General features: G+C 36.2%; 2 protein-coding genes across 6 annotated transcripts in view; both read left to right on the top strand.

Moving 5' to 3' along the window:
- Positions 1 to 7,112, top strand: part of LOC134268995 (anillin-like) — an 18,651-nt gene extending 11,539 nt beyond the window's left edge. For 4 of the 5 annotated variants that reach the window (XM_062751225.1, XM_062751221.1, XM_062751222.1 and 1 more), the window contains 8 exons: positions 1,862 to 2,017; positions 2,487 to 2,659; positions 2,755 to 2,830; positions 4,555 to 4,676; positions 4,814 to 4,900; positions 5,020 to 5,127; positions 5,486 to 5,658; positions 6,039 to 7,112. In XM_062751225.1, the coding sequence (XP_062607209.1) occupies positions 1,862 to 2,017; positions 2,487 to 2,659; positions 2,755 to 2,830; positions 4,555 to 4,676; positions 4,814 to 4,900; positions 5,020 to 5,127; positions 5,486 to 5,658; positions 6,039 to 6,171 (1,028 nt within the window). In that variant the 3' untranslated portion in view covers positions 6,172 to 7,112. The remainder of the gene's footprint in view (positions 1 to 1,861; positions 2,018 to 2,486; positions 2,660 to 2,754; positions 2,831 to 4,554; positions 4,677 to 4,813; positions 4,901 to 5,019; positions 5,128 to 5,485; positions 5,659 to 6,038) is intronic. The other variant, XM_062751223.1, reaches the window with a different exon arrangement.
- Positions 7,113 to 9,569: 2,457 nt separating this feature from the next.
- Positions 9,570 to 15,601, top strand: part of LOC134268994 (protein arginine N-methyltransferase 5-like) — a 35,078-nt gene continuing 29,046 nt past the window's right edge. Inside the window, exons 1-2 of the mRNA XM_062751220.1 lie at positions 9,570 to 9,715; positions 9,966 to 10,084. Coding sequence (XP_062607204.1) covers positions 9,621 to 9,715; positions 9,966 to 10,084 — 214 coding nt within the window. The 5' untranslated portion in view covers positions 9,570 to 9,620. The remainder of the gene's footprint in view (positions 9,716 to 9,965; positions 10,085 to 15,601) is intronic.

Genomic DNA, 15,601 nt, shown 5'->3' with positions numbered 1-15,601 from the left:
GAACAAATATTTAAAAATCTTCTTCTCAAGAGCTACTGGGCCAGGAAAGCTGAAACTTTTGTGGAAGCATCCTGGGGTAGTGTAGATATTAAATTGTTAAAATCTTGACCCCCTGGGGTAGGGCGGGGCCACAATAGGAAATCCAAGTTTTACATAGAAATATATAGGAAAAAACTTTAAAAATCTTTTTCTCAAGAACCACTGGGCCAGAAAAGCTCATTTAACTTATGTGGAAGCATCCTGGGGTAGTGTAGATTCTAAATCGTACAAATCATGACCCCCGGGGGGTTGGGCGGGGCCACAATGGGGAATCAAAGTTTTACATAGAAATATATAGGAAAAATCTTCTTCTTAATAACCACTGGGCCAGAAAAGCTGAAGCTTATGTGGAAGCATCCTGGGGTAGTGTAGATTCTAAATTGTTCAAATCATGACCCGGGGGGGGGGGGGGGGGGGGGTGTTAGGGCGGGGCCACAATGGAGAATAAAAGTTTTACATTATACAGTTATTGACTGGGTATGAGGGCAACATATGATTTGTTGGACCTGAAGGTGAAAATGTTGCCCGAGGCCGCAGGCCAAGGGCAACATTTTCACCTTCAGGTGCAACAAATCATATGTTGCAAATTTAACTGTTTTGTTATACCTTTCACTGCTTACTTAAGATTGATCAATTTAATCAATACACGCTATAGTATCAATTATTTTTTCATTTATTTGAAATTATGGCTTCTTCCGTAAATATAAAACATCAAGCTGAGAAAGAACAAAATCAATTACATATCTATTGTATCACAAAAATTTTATTTCACAAAACATACTCTTCCCTTCTTCCTTACCTTGCTTTTAGCAACAACTCTTGTAGCTCTTTACTTCGGCTATTTTCGCGCCGCCGATATTGAACGATGATTACTTCCTTGTGACGTAACAGACGAGTGACGTTGCGGTCTAACAATTCTTATGTAAGACCGGTCAATAGTGAAATTGTTAGACCGATGTAATAAACAGTTCTTTTGTTCGACTTTTTATAAGTAATAAATATATAGACTGATATTTATAAGGGTATAACAAAGAAATATATTGGACAATCTTTGAAAAGCTGAAACTTATGTGGAAGCATCCTGGGGTAGTGTAGATTCTAAATTGTACAAATCATGACCCCCGGGGGTTAGGGCGGGGCTACAATGGGGAATCAAAGTTTTACATAGAAATATATTGGAAAATCTTTGAAAAGCTGAAACTTATGTGGAAGCATCCTGGGGTAGTGTAGATTTCAAATTGTCTAAATTATGATCAGTGGGGTAGGGTGGGGTCACAATATCTATTACAAGGGGGAAATCTGGTAAAGAACAGAATGGACAAAGCTTCTCAGGTGAGCGATGTGGCCCATGGGCCTCTTGTTTCAATTTCAAGGGGGAAAATTGGTAAAGAACAGAATGGACAAAGCTTCTCAGGTGAGCGATGTGGCCCATGGGCCTCTTGTTTCAATTTCAAAATGCTTCAAGAGAGTTCATTTTGTTTTATTATTTTACCTGGTATTTGATTAAAAGTAAAGTTTTATTATGTGTGCAATAAATGTTTTATCCCCTCACCCCCTTTAAAACTTATAGATAAATTCAAATAGTCTTTGAGCTTGACATCATTTTAAACTTTCTGCACAAATTTATTAATGATAATTAATCTGCAATATATCCCAATATATTGCAATATTCAACATGAAATATTGCAATATATCGCAATATGGTTTTCACTCGCAATACCCAACTCTATTTCTTTTAAAATAGACTTTCATATCAATTGATTTAAAAAAAATTATTTTTCTCTGAAGTGTAAGTATTGAGTATCTATAACTTTTTTTAAAGGTCAAAAGAGACAAGCTTATCTGACTGAGATTCAGCGATTGAAGGAGTCAGGTTGTTTAGACCCCCCAGGATCTGGGCCCCGGGGATCTCTGACCATTAGTGATATAAGGCTGCCACTAAAGAAAGAGTTTGTTACCAAGATAGGAACTGGATCAGGTAAATAAAAAATCTCAGTCAGCTGTCATGTATTGGGATGTAAATGCTGGTTGATCATGTAAATCATCAAATGGTATAAAGCCCAAAGAGCTCCATGATACATGTAGATTTGATCATGTACCAACCCATAATTACATCTGGATAAATGTTCAAAAATGATACATTATTACTTTTATTTGTATTCTTGGCTAGATATAACAAATTGTTTTAAATCCTTGAAATGTTTTATTTTCTGATATTAATTGAATAAGTTGAACTGGTAGATCATTTTTGAGACCATCGTGAAATTATGTTGATCATTAATGACTAAAAAATGAATATAAAGCTTCGCTGTTTATAAAGCGTAAACTGCCCCAACCCCGGTTATACAGTATAATTTGGGTTGCTATTTAATTCATTCCTTAAATAACATTCAGTAGATTCATGTATCCCTTATGAATGTTTGAATGCCTGAAGTCTCTGTTTGTAGATAACACAGTTCACTACTTCCTGTTGTTGATCCGGAACCACGCCCAAGTAATCGTGACCCAGATGTTATCGACCCACGACCCCATGATGAGAGGCAGCCTGGACTTCCCCAACCTGATCAAAATCCATGGCATCTGTGGCAACTTCAAACTCAACCTGGAAATATACAGCATGGTAAGTAGAACATTTCACATGATTTCCAGGGCAAATAGTCCTACCATTAAAAGCCCCCCAAAATAATAATCTTAGTTCTTTAAACTTTATTTCAGTCAATATCCAGAGAAGCTATAAAGGACAAGAAAAGAAAAACTCCCAAGAAAGCCCCTAAAGGGCACCTGGCACCAGGTATTGAGAAATTAACAGAGTGCTCAATTCAGATATTCCTATTCAAGATTGAGCAAACTCAATGTTGGTAGCAAAAAGAAATTTTCCATATTAAAAATGTACATTTTTAGCTCACCTCAACGAAGTTGGGGGAGCTTATGTAATACCCTCGGCGTCGGCGTCGGTGTCGGTGTCGGCGTTGGCGTCCCAGGTTAAGTTTTTTGGAGCAGTTTTCTTTTTAACTACTTCTATGTCCTATATGGATTAGACATGCATGGAGGATGGTTCTAGTGTGTTTCATTGCACCATTCAAAGTTTCAGATGCTGCAATTTCAGCAAAGGAATGACCAGGTTAATGTTTTTGGAGCAGGTTAACATTTTTGGTGCAGTTTTTGGTGTAGGTTTCATTTCCAAGTAACTATAAGCCCTATGTTGACCAAACTTGCATGGATGATACATCTAAGGATGCATACTATCGGGCTTGCTTCGGATGCTGAATCTGACCTACATTTTCCGGTTGAGTGAACAGGTTAAAGTTTTTGGTGCAGGTTTCATTTCCAAGTAACTATAAGACCTATGTTGACCAAACTTACATGGATGATACATCTAAGGATGCATACTATTGGGCTTGCTTCGGATGCTGAATCTGACCTACATTTTCCAGTTGAGTGAACAGGTTAAAGTTTTTGGTGCAGGTTTCATTTCCAAGTAACTATAAGACCTATGTTGACCAAACTTGCATGGATGACACATCTAAGGATGCATACTATTGGACTTGCTTCGGATGCTGAATCTGACCTACTTTTCCGGTTGAGTGAACAGGTTAAAGTTTTTGGTGCAGGTTTCATCTCCAAGTAACTATAAGACCTATGTTGACCAAACTTGCATGGATGATACATCTAAGGATGCATACTATCGGGCTTGCTTCGGATGCTGAATCTGACCTACATTTTCCAGTTGAGTGAACAGGTTAAAGTTTTTGGTGCATGTTTCATTTCCAAGTAACTATAAGCCCTATATTGACCAAACTTGCATGGATGATACATCTAAGGATGCATACTACCAGGCTTGCTTCAGATGCTGAATCTGACCTACATTTTCCGGTTTAGTGAATAGGTTAAAGTTAATGCATGATTCATTTCCAAGTATCTATGATTCTTTAATGACCAAACTTGCATGGATAATGCATATAAGGATGCATACTACCAGGCTTGCTTCAGATGCTGAATCTGACCTACTTTTTGTGGATGAGTAAAAATGTTAGTTTTTGATGCATGTTTCATTTCCAATTAACTATGAGCCCTATAATGAGCAAACTTGCATGGACTATAAATCTTAGGATGCAAACTAATGGACTTGCTTCGGATGCTGAATTCGATATGCATTTTTCAGATAATAGACCAGGTAAAAGTTATGGGTGCAAGTCTAATACCAAAAAACTATAAGGCTTACATAACATTGTATAAACCAAACTTGCACAAACGTTGCATCAAGAGATGAAAACTCTCAAATTTGCTTCAGATTCTGGATTTTGATTACATTTTCATGAAGAAGAACTAGTTTAAATTTTTTATGTAGGTCTATTCAAAGTATCAGATCAAAATTGCTTAAATATTTTCATTTTTGGAATGTACACTTTTTGTTGGTTAATTGTGTGACTTTGCCTTACTTAAAGACAACATTCGTTGAGGTGAGCTCTGTAATCTCTGATTACCTATGTTTAGAATCTGTTGCTGATTGTGTAGACTATTATTTAGCTCCCAGTCCTGGTGGCCCCACGGCAGTGAGGACCACTAGTTTTACCCTGATCACCACCCTCCCCATCACAATGAGGGCTCTAGACAAGACCTGCTTTACTCTCGAAAGGGTAGGCTTTCATCCAAGTTTTATCTCACAGTCATTCTGTAGTAAAGTTTAAACAAGTTTACATGTATGCACAGTCACACAGTACAGACAATTTTGTAATCCTAAGACTATATCTATAAAGGTATCCCTTCTTTTTAGATTCCCTATTTGTCTCCACTTCATGGCACAATCTACATGAGATTGAAATGTTTAATGGAACAAAATGTAGAGGAAAGAGGATTCTTGGTGAGTTAATTTATTCTTTTTTTTCTGGAATTTATTGTATTTCCAACAAAAGCTGTGTATTTTTGTATGCTGTACAATTGACAAGTGTTCCCTGATTTTTGTTTTATAATTTCATGTAGACAATGTTTGAGGACGTCAGTGGCTTCGGAGCCTGGCACAGAAGATGGAGTGCACTTCAGGGGAACAAACTCTGTTTCTGGAAGTACCCTGATGAGGAGAACAGGAAGGTTAGTCTGTGTCACATTAATGTTTGTCTGATGGTCTGTGTCACATTAATGTTTGTCTAATCGTTTGTGTCAATGAATGCTTCACAAGTTCACAGGGCTTATCACTTTTGTCTGTCTGTGTCAATGAAGCAGGGATCAATTTATACATTTGCCATATTTTAGTCATTGTTGAGTCCTGCTTATTGAAAAAGATCTAATCTGACTTTATCTTGGATAAAAATGCTTAGGTTGTGGTATATATTTTTATAGAGGAGCTTTTTAAATAAACTAAATGTATTAATCCTCTCTTTTGTAAAGGGTTACTAAACTACATGTCTACACTTATAAGTAAGGTTCTCCCTTTTCTTTTGTTTTGAAGGAGCCAATGGGAATAATTGATTTGAAGAGGTGCATCACGGAGAAGGTGGGCCTAATTCCCAGAGACATCTGTGCTCGCCCCAACACATTTGAACTAGTCACGGTCCGTCAACCCAGGAGGGGGGAAGAAGACACTCTGATAAGCAAGACATACAACACCATGACAACCATTAGGTGAGAACTGGGAAGTGTCTGAGGTCATATGTAGCTGGAATACTGAATTCTGTCTGGATGTTTTCACAAATTTCAGTGGTTGTAATATGAATGAGATTTTGTTATCAGAATTTGAATCAAATAATTTCTTTTCTTAACTTTGATAAAGAAGTAAATTCTCAAAATATCATTTTTAAACCCCCTGCAATTAAAAATAATGCATTTGAAATAATTTACCAGGACAAAATGATGTGACAAGATCATGTTCCATTGCTATAAATCCGAAGCATGGCATTCATGTCTTATGAACATATTATAACTTTTGCCCAATTTCCAGTGTGGTATACAAAGTTATCATTTTAGATAAGATGCACTTATTTCATTGTTACTATTGGTTACAGGCACATGGTCTCTGCTGACACTAAAGAGGAGAGAATAAACTGGTGCAACAAAATCAACAGGGCACTAGCTAACATCAGGACGTGGCATTCGGACGCACTGAGACCGGTCAGAATGGCCAACAAGACCGAGTGACCAAAACATCACCGACAGCCAGCTCTTTGATGCATTAACATTTACTGAGTGCAATAGAAAAAACACAGATCCAGTTTTTGCTCTTAGCATAAAACTTGGATTTCTTAGTGATTTTGAATGAGTGTCAAGTATTTATTAGCTGACATTTTAATAGATATTAAACACATGCATTTACAATATTTACTGTGCACTGCATGTATTGTATCCCAGTGTAAGGAATATGGGTATTTATCTGTGTGTAGGTGTAGAAACTATAAACAATCATTCTCAGCCTCTGTTGAAACACATCTCTATCAATTATTCTCACTTTTACATAAAAAAAGGAAAATGTCCCAGATGTGGGAACACAGCCTACATTGTATGACCCTGAGGTACTCGGGAGCTTCTCACTATTATATATAAAAGGAAATGGAATGTCCCAGATGTGGGGACTCATCCTACATTGTATGACCTCACAGCTTTCATAAGCTTTCCTTCCTGCATTGTGTTGATCACAATCTTTTTCTTCTCTCTGTCTTTCAGTTTTCTAAAGCTTCGTCAGTAAACTTGTGCTGATGTACATGTTTAAGTTAACCTTGTAATGGAATTAGTTGGGTGGAATTTACAGGTGTAAATTATCAATATATTACATTAATGTGTCATTTCAAACATTTTGTAATCCCATCCTATATTTACCCTTTGTACTTATTAGTTCCGAGAAGGTGATAATCACATTCTAAAATCATTATTGTACCCTGCCAACTTGTTTATTTGCTGTGCTCTAAGTTATTGTCATACCCCAAATAAAAGCATTTTGTGATCATGTAGATACAGATTTTACTCACATTCATTTACAGATACATGTATGTAATCTCAATCATATTTCTTTTTAAAATTTGTATTCAATTTGTCTAACATGTAAATCATTGCAAACATTTTGGGATTAAAATTTAGTCCACATCCATTTTGTTCTGTGAGATTTAATTTGTAAAAATAAACAAAGCTGGTGAGGTAGGTACTTGCACATTAGCTTCATTGTGTCTGTTTATCTGACTAGGATGCTGAACCAGTATCATTTTGACAGCTTGTTAAAAAATCTGTAATTCGGCCTTTTTGGGTCCTGTAAATAATAATTTTGATGTTAAATCAAATATTGGGCCTGGGGTTTGTTTTGAGTCCAGAAAACTTGTACGTAAGGAGGGGTTTTTTTATCATGGACTTTTTAGCTTATCTAAGTCAAAGGCTGTAGCAAGCATTTCTGATTAAAGTACCTGTGCAAAAATTTCACATTTTTAAGGGAAATTAATTAAATGTAGTAAAAATGCGGGTCTCATCTCATTTATTGTCTCCCGCTTTTGCGAAAGGGAAGGAACTAGGTCACGAGGTAAAAAATCATGGCATATTTAGAAATATCCTGTCACAGGTAATGCATATGAAAGGCATATCTCTTATGGCCAATTCAAAGTTATGTTTAAATTTTTTAAAAGTGGGACAAACATCAAGGTCACCAGGTCAAAAATAGTATATTTTGAAATGTCTTGTCACAGGCAAAGCACAAGAGGATTCAAATATGATTTATGAAGGCCCTAATCCTAAATTTATTTAAAAGTGGCTCAAAGCCTTAAAAAAAAAAAAAAAAATTGGTCTTGTGACGATAAATATACATTTAAAGTATGGGAGCTGTACCATCAATGTTTCAAAAGTTATGGCCAAGGTTTAAGGGTCAAATTCCAAAGTCAAGAGGTCAAATATGTTCTTCCAAATAACATATTGAAATACACGTGAAATACAAAAGCCATAGCTCGAACCAATCAAATGTGCTGGGCAATGTAAGGTAATTTTTTGTAGACAAACAGCTAGACAGACAGTCAGACGTACAGGGTAAAAACTATATACCCCCCGAATCTTCACAGATATGTAATATTTGGGTTTTTTAAAAAAAGCAAGAGAACAAGACCCCCCCCCACCCCCCATGTGACTTGCCTGCCCAGTTTACAGAGAATATATATTTTTTTAGTTTTTTCTCTATATTTTGACTAATTTCCAGCCATTTAACTACATGTGGTTTTCAATAAAATATACAGAGAAAAAAATAAATTTTGGCACACATCTTTAGATAGAGAATCAAATTTTAATTTTTCCGTAGACCTTAATTCACTTTAGGTCTATGATTTTGTTCGAAAAACTTTTACGGAGTTTTGGACGGTATGTAATGGTTTTTTTAATTTTTCCATAGACCTAAATTCACTTTAGGTCTATGATTTTGTTCGAGTGATATTCCTTTCCTGTTACATCTGGTATATATAATGTGTGCCATATATGGCGTATGTGCAAAATTAAGTAGAAATATAGTTAATACATTTAAATTAAAGCTTTTCATAAAATTCGGAGCACGGAAAACACCTCGTTTCATCTAATAATACGATTTTATCTTCTCTGTAATGTTTTATTTAAATCTTTTTTTTTCTTCCGAGTCATTTTCCAAATTAAATTGTGATATCTTTATAACGCAATTGACTTAGATTTTGTAATTTACGGAAAAGTTCTATCTTTATATAAGTAATGATACAAATAATAAGTTCTTATAATTTTAGTCTAATAATTTTCATTGTACATACGCCATATATGGCTTTAAATAACTACATATATATATATAGTTGTGTGCCAAAAGTGAAGATAATTTTCTTTTTTCTCTATATATTTCATTGAAAACAACATTTTTTAAAATCATTGACAAATGGTCAATTTTTGTCCAATTTCATTATTTATTTCAGTGCTTAAAACAGAAAATGTGTAGTTATCTTTCGTTAAAAGATCATTACATATTTAGTTTTTACTAAAAAGATAGTTCATCACTTAAAATCAGTTCTAAAATTCAAGATCAATGTTGACTATATAATTCATTGTGAGTATGTGACTTAAAAATTCATGTCACCTTTAAATTTCAATATTTTTAAAATACCAATACTGATCAGATGAAAACTATTGTTTTTCGCAACTACAACATTTTTTTGGGATTATCAAGAAATTCGGGATAAAATTTGTCAAGAAATGTTGTCATACCAGATATTTTAAAAACTGTTGTTTTCAATGAAATATATAGAGAAAAAATAAAATAATCTTCACTTTTGGCACACGACTGTATATATCAGAAGTCCATGAATTCACAGTGGTCGGTATAGTTGTATAGTAAAAATAATTAAAAAGAAAACACGAAGTATCTTCTTCTTCTTCCAATATAGTAATGTAAAATATGTAAAAGTATATATATATAATACCCATTAAGCCCAAGTGATGGCAAATTAAAGCTCCAAAGTTCTTTTCACTTTTCATTTTCTAATTTTCTACACTTCAGAGTTTAAACAAAACCTTTCCTTACTCTTGCCCCGGCCCCTGGATTACCACCCCCTTTTGTTCCATTTAAATTCGGGTTCGATATTCACAATTCTCCATCCGAACTTCCTCGAAATATGCCAGGGAAGGATATGGCACGTGCGTCTTGTGGTCGTGATTTTCACTGCTGTCCCGACATTAACACAGCAGTAGAGACTGCATGTAAATCAGGGTAGGCGTATAACTCAAGGCTTCTTACAGTCCATCACTGCAAAAAAATTCAATTCATTGTATTTCTTGGAAAGATGGATGGGTTGAATGCCCATACTTATGTTATGATACTGACCATAGCTTGGTAAATGTAAAATGTTGTGTGAAAGAGAAGTTATATACGTAGAGTTTTCCCAGAAAGAATCCCCCCAAAACAATGAAAATGTTTAATACAACATACTTGACCATGATTTTATTTCGTTTTTTTTCAGGTTTGATTTTGTTTGCTTGCCCATCGTGAATCCAAGATACAAACGTGAATTTATTCATGGACCAGCTAAGAATCGCCCTGGTCCACTTACTAGATCTGATCTCGCTTTATCTGGCCAAGGTTTGAAAATGTAGTTTGTTTAGACTTATTATAATGATCTCTCTGTAAAAATATAACTGCTTTTCAAACCCATATTTACCAGCCCCCTCAATGTTCAGGTTCTTTTCGAAATATTAAGGAGGATGAGATAGACAGAGATGTGCATGCTCTTCAAAAGAATTTCCAGAGCTGTGTCTGAAGCATTAGCTCCAACAGAGAACAACTCTGGAAATTCAGAAAATAGAGGGAGAGGCTGAGTTACAGGCATCTCAGATACTCTCTGTCAGGAGGGTGTCTCAGGGGATCAAGCCCTCCTGTGCAGAAATAGTCTAAATGTGGTGTAGGACAGAGACCGAGGATAGTTTCTCGGGTTTTAGAGTACTGATACAGTGACCCTAGTTACCCTAGGGAATCAGGAGGGCAGGTCTGTTGTCCGACAGGGTAGGTTACATTTAATTCCCGCAGGTGCGGATGGGCATGGATCACGCTATATTAGGCCTAGAAAAAAATATGTTCTCTGCTTTCCCGACCGACCCTAATTTATAGTGCCGACCCTAAATATTTTTTTAATGCTTTTGTCCCATGATGTGCCAGGTTTCAACCAGGGAATTATAGCCTCCAACTTTGCAAGCTTTTCAAGATAGAAAGAAGTTTGGGTCACCTTTATAAGTTAAGTCACAGTAATGCTTGAAAACACCATTTCTTTTGTCATTAATGTTACTTCTATACACGTTTCGATTAAAGAAGCAAAAAAATTTTTTTCAAAAAAAAAAAAATTGCCCACCTACCTACCCTATATTTTTTCAGCCTGAAAGCGGAAACAAACATATTTTTTTTCTAGGCCTTAGGTCTAGGGAATGTCGGAAGTGCATCTGGCATGCCTACCATTCAAGTTGACCAACTGCAGGTTGAGTCGGAGAGTCCCGACCAACTGTGCGGAGCTGACTCCTGATGGGCCTACGGCACATCGGGGAGATCTATCAACAGGTGGCCGCAGCTAGGGAAGAAGACATCACCCTTCTTGCGGGATGAATTCGGCGAGATCTATCAACAGGTGGCCGCAGTAGGGGAAGGGGACATCACCCTTCTTGCGGGATGAGTTGATACGTAATGGGCCTACGGCACATCGAGGATATCTATCAACATGTGGCCGCAGTTGGGGAAGGGGGCATCACCATTCTTGTGGGATGAGTTGATATGTGATGGACCCTCGGCAAATCGGGGAGATCTATCAACAGGTGGCCGCAGTAGGGGAAGGGGACATCAACCTTCTTGCGGGATGAGTTGATACGTAATGGGCCTACGGCACATCGAGGATATCTATCAACATGTGGCCGCAGTTGGGGAAGGGGACATCACCCTTCTTGTGGGATGAGTTGATATGTGATGGACCCTCGGCAAATTGGGGAGATCTATCAACAGGTGGCCGCAGTTGGGGAAGGGGACATCACCCTTCTTGCGGGATGAGTTGATACGTGATGGGCCTACGGCACATCGAGGATATCTATCAACATGTGGCCGCAGTTGGGGAAGGGGGCATCACCCTTCTTGCGGGATGAGTTGATACGTGATGGACCCTCGGCAAATCGGGAAGATCTATCAACAGGTGGCCGCAGTAGGGAAAGGGGACATCACCCTTCTTGCGGGATGAGTTGATACGTGATGGGCCTACGGCACATCGAGGATATCTATCAACATGTGGCCGCCGTTGGGGAAGTGGACGTCACCCTTCTTGCGGGATGAGTCTATCAAAACTTAAGGGTATTCTTTGGACCCCAGTTGCGGGGATTTATGTAGTCAAGTTATTTATGTTCGGGGAGTCCCAGGTCCTGGAGGGATTAATCACTTACCTGCTTATTGGCCACACAGTTTATGCTTTAGAAGATGTTGCAGATCTTATCTGTTCTAGGACAGAGCATTCATGATGGAGTCGATGATGTGGTGTCAACGCTCGCGATCGACACTATTTCTGTCCTGGATGTTTGTCTCTATCCTGTGTGTATGCCGAGTGGATGTCATCGTTGGACTACATGGTAGAAGACAGGGGTCCGAAAACAACGAGGGACAATTTGGTGGACGAAGACGACTGCCTAAATTACAATACAATAAAGTAAAATAATGTAAATATAACATATGAATTTGAATTCTGAAAATCATTGAGGTACATCTTTACATGAACTACGACTTGAAAATACATGTAACTGCAAAAATAAGGTGTCGCCAAAATAAAGTGATCTAAAATACCATGCAGGCTTACTTTGGTGCAGGTCCTTTACCAAGAAACTAGTAAGGACCATGTAAACAAAACTTGATTTGAATTTTCTGGATTAGTTTTTGGATAAGTCTAATTTTAAAGGTCAAGTATAATATTTATGTGAAAATACATAATTATTCATTATTGTCAGCCTCTGGAGCAATATGAATGACATTCTGAGGTCTATTTATTTTTTTGTCACCAATTTCATCACTAATAATCGTTTAAACTTACTTGTGTGACAAGTGGATCATTTATTGTAAATCGCTTATCTCCCTTGTTGCATGACGTCATCAGAGACATAGGAAGTGCATGCCATATTGCCGTGTTTGGAACATTATTGTTTGCGAGATGTTGCCATGTGGGCTTTTAACTGTACCAATAAATCGGAACAAGACAGGAGTATATATTTAAATTCTTACGCACCTGAATTGAGGGAAATATGGACATTTAATTTAAAAAGAGATGGTTTTGAGCCCAATAAACACGAAACACTATAAATATTCATAAGCGACATTTTACATAGACCAGTTTAGGCTACATTTTAATTAATTATAAAATTATCTCACGAATATCTTGGTTTTATTTCAAATTTAAATTGCATTTTTCAATTTGTCAGTTTAGGTATTTATAGCCGCAATACTGTTTTGAGGGAAAGTTTTTTTTTATTCTTTTAAAATTGTTACAGTACTCAACAAGATCACAAGTACCTGACGATTGGTTCCTGTGCTTTGCCCCTTCCCCCCTACTGAAAATAAAACTAAGCAAAATATACATGAATTCCTTGTCCGTTGTACCAATACTTCGATATTTTATATTTTCCGCTTTTGTCAAGTTTTAGAGATTGGCCCTTTACATTAGAGCATGCAATCGGTATATATACATGACTGAACATTACGCGGCGCCAAGTCAAAAGTACATGTATTTCTGCGGAAACCTCTAACATGCTGGAGTAAAAAAAAACACTAGCAATTTTCATATACTGTGAAGGAACAATCTCAAAAACTTGACTGACAAAACACGGAAGGTGTGGTATAATAGACAAGGAATTGATTATCTGCCAAGTTATCGTGTCTAAAAAAAATCTCAGTTGGGATGGGGTATGTCCGGGAAATCCCCCCTCTAAATCCGCGCATGATATCTGTCTCAGAAAATACTTACTCAAGAATGCGTTCATTCACTTCCAGTTGTCCCTTTTCTAGAAAAATTTTATATTAAAATTGTTATCATTACATATTTATTCAAGCAATAAAACCTCAGTGTTCATGCACGCCAGTGATTGTTCATCAATTTTCTGCCCGCAGTTTTGTTTTCCTCCAGCACTTATTTTCTCTTGTGCTGGCGTCTTGACATAGTTACCACAAGAGCATATGAAATCAGAATATACATTCTTAAAATATTTTTGTTTCTTTTTTCTAAACTAAATTAGGGTGAAATAATTCATATTAAAATATTTTTAGAATGAAAGCGCTATGTGACAAAGATTTTCAGGCCTGTATGAAGCAATTAATATCCGTTGAGGCAGACAACAAAGAAATGTTACTTCGGGAGGGAGGGGGGGCAAATAAAAATTACTTGTTACGCATAAATTAAAAAGGTTCGAGACAAATGTTTAGTTACCACAGGTGCTTAGGGACGGGGAAAATTCATACCCTCTGATACTAAAACAGAACGCTCTGTTTTAGCATCAGAGGGTATGAATTTATAAAAGGCTTAAACTAGCCTTCTTTCCCCTTAAATTTGGGATTTTTCAGTTGTAATACTATTGAATATATCATAGAAAAATATTATTTTAAAGTATAAAAAAACCCACTGGGGTACGGAACAACCGAGGGGGGGGGGGGGTAGTTCCAAGCACCTGTGATAGCTACATCTTCGGATTCCCATGCACTCATGATATATATATCCGACAATGACGCAATTTAATTCTGTTGTTCCGTTCATTGTTCATTATAGTATACTTAACATAAAAAAAATCGCTGTGTACCCGGTTCAAACGGCTATGCAATGTAAAAAAAAAAAGAATTCTATACTTTTTCACTATGTAAAAGTCCTGGTCCTATATGATGAATAAGAAACAACACATAAAATCAATTTTCCGCAGTTAAATATTTTTGCGGAAATACTGAGCACACTCAGTAAAAGGCATTAAATACAAATTACCGGTACATGTATGTACATTCGTTAGCTTCTGCGATGATCCCTTGTCAGTTGTGTTATTTATCAAAATTTCCACTTTCACCCTTACCGGCTTCGGACGAAACAGAATCGGTCGAAGAAGAATAATCAATTTGCGTACTTTCTTGACTCAGATATACAGATCTACGCATAACTCTGATATATAGACATTTCTGTTCCCCAAAATTTGCCATAATTTTAGATAATCGAGAGCACTTTTTACTATACTTATGTAACTAGATTTTGTCGAGTGTCTCTAATGACGTCACAAAAAGGGGAAGTAACTCTATTGATGAACGTTATTTTTAGTGATATTTGAACAGGTAAATAAAGAAAACAACGATGTTTAAAATTAAATGAATATTGTAATTCCTTCTTTTTAACCATTGTTTACAACATATATTATATACAAGTATATCTATTTCCTTGATATTTGACCTTTAAGTAACTTCTAAGCCCATCAGATAAAAAATCATAAATGTTGCATCTTGGTATGTACACTATGCAACATTGTCAGTTAAGAGTGGGTATTTGCCTCATTTAAGACAACATTCATTGAGGTGAACTCTGTTATCTCTTATTACCTATGTTTTAATACAATTTTTAACTTAAAACTTAAAATTTTGAACTTTCATTATTTGTCAAGGGTATTTATATATGAAATTTCAATAAAACAGGGATATAGCCACACGGATATAGCGAAGTTTTTCTGTCAAAATTCTTGTCTTTGTAAAATTTAACGGTCATAACGAACTCTGATGTAATGATTTTACGGATAGAGGGAACTGATTTTAATTCCCGTTGAGGTTAAATATAATGAAATTAACATCTTTTATAACGGACTTTCAAAGATATCAAATTTTGATAAATTGAACTGACTTTATCTTCTTTTAGCATTTGTATATAAAATTCAATTCATAATAAAACCTTAGTTATCGAATGTATGTTTTGAAATATTTGCTTCCCAAACATATATGGTACTTAATACTGAAAGGAAAACATGCATATTGCGAATTCGCTATATATGGTTATACGAATTCGTTATACGGATATAACGAATTACGGATATAGCGAATTAAATTCACAGGTCCCCGGGACTTCGCTAT

The sequence above is a fragment of the Saccostrea cucullata genome, unplaced genomic scaffold, assembly GCF_032062105.1.
Source record: "Saccostrea cucullata isolate Sc308-1 unplaced genomic scaffold, CSIRO_AGI_Scuc_v1 ctg504, whole genome shotgun sequence".
Taxonomy (NCBI): domain Eukaryota; kingdom Metazoa; phylum Mollusca; class Bivalvia; order Ostreida; family Ostreidae; genus Saccostrea; species Saccostrea cuccullata.
Note: the sequence above shows the minus strand (reverse complement) of the source record. Positions and strands in the feature narration are given on the sequence as shown.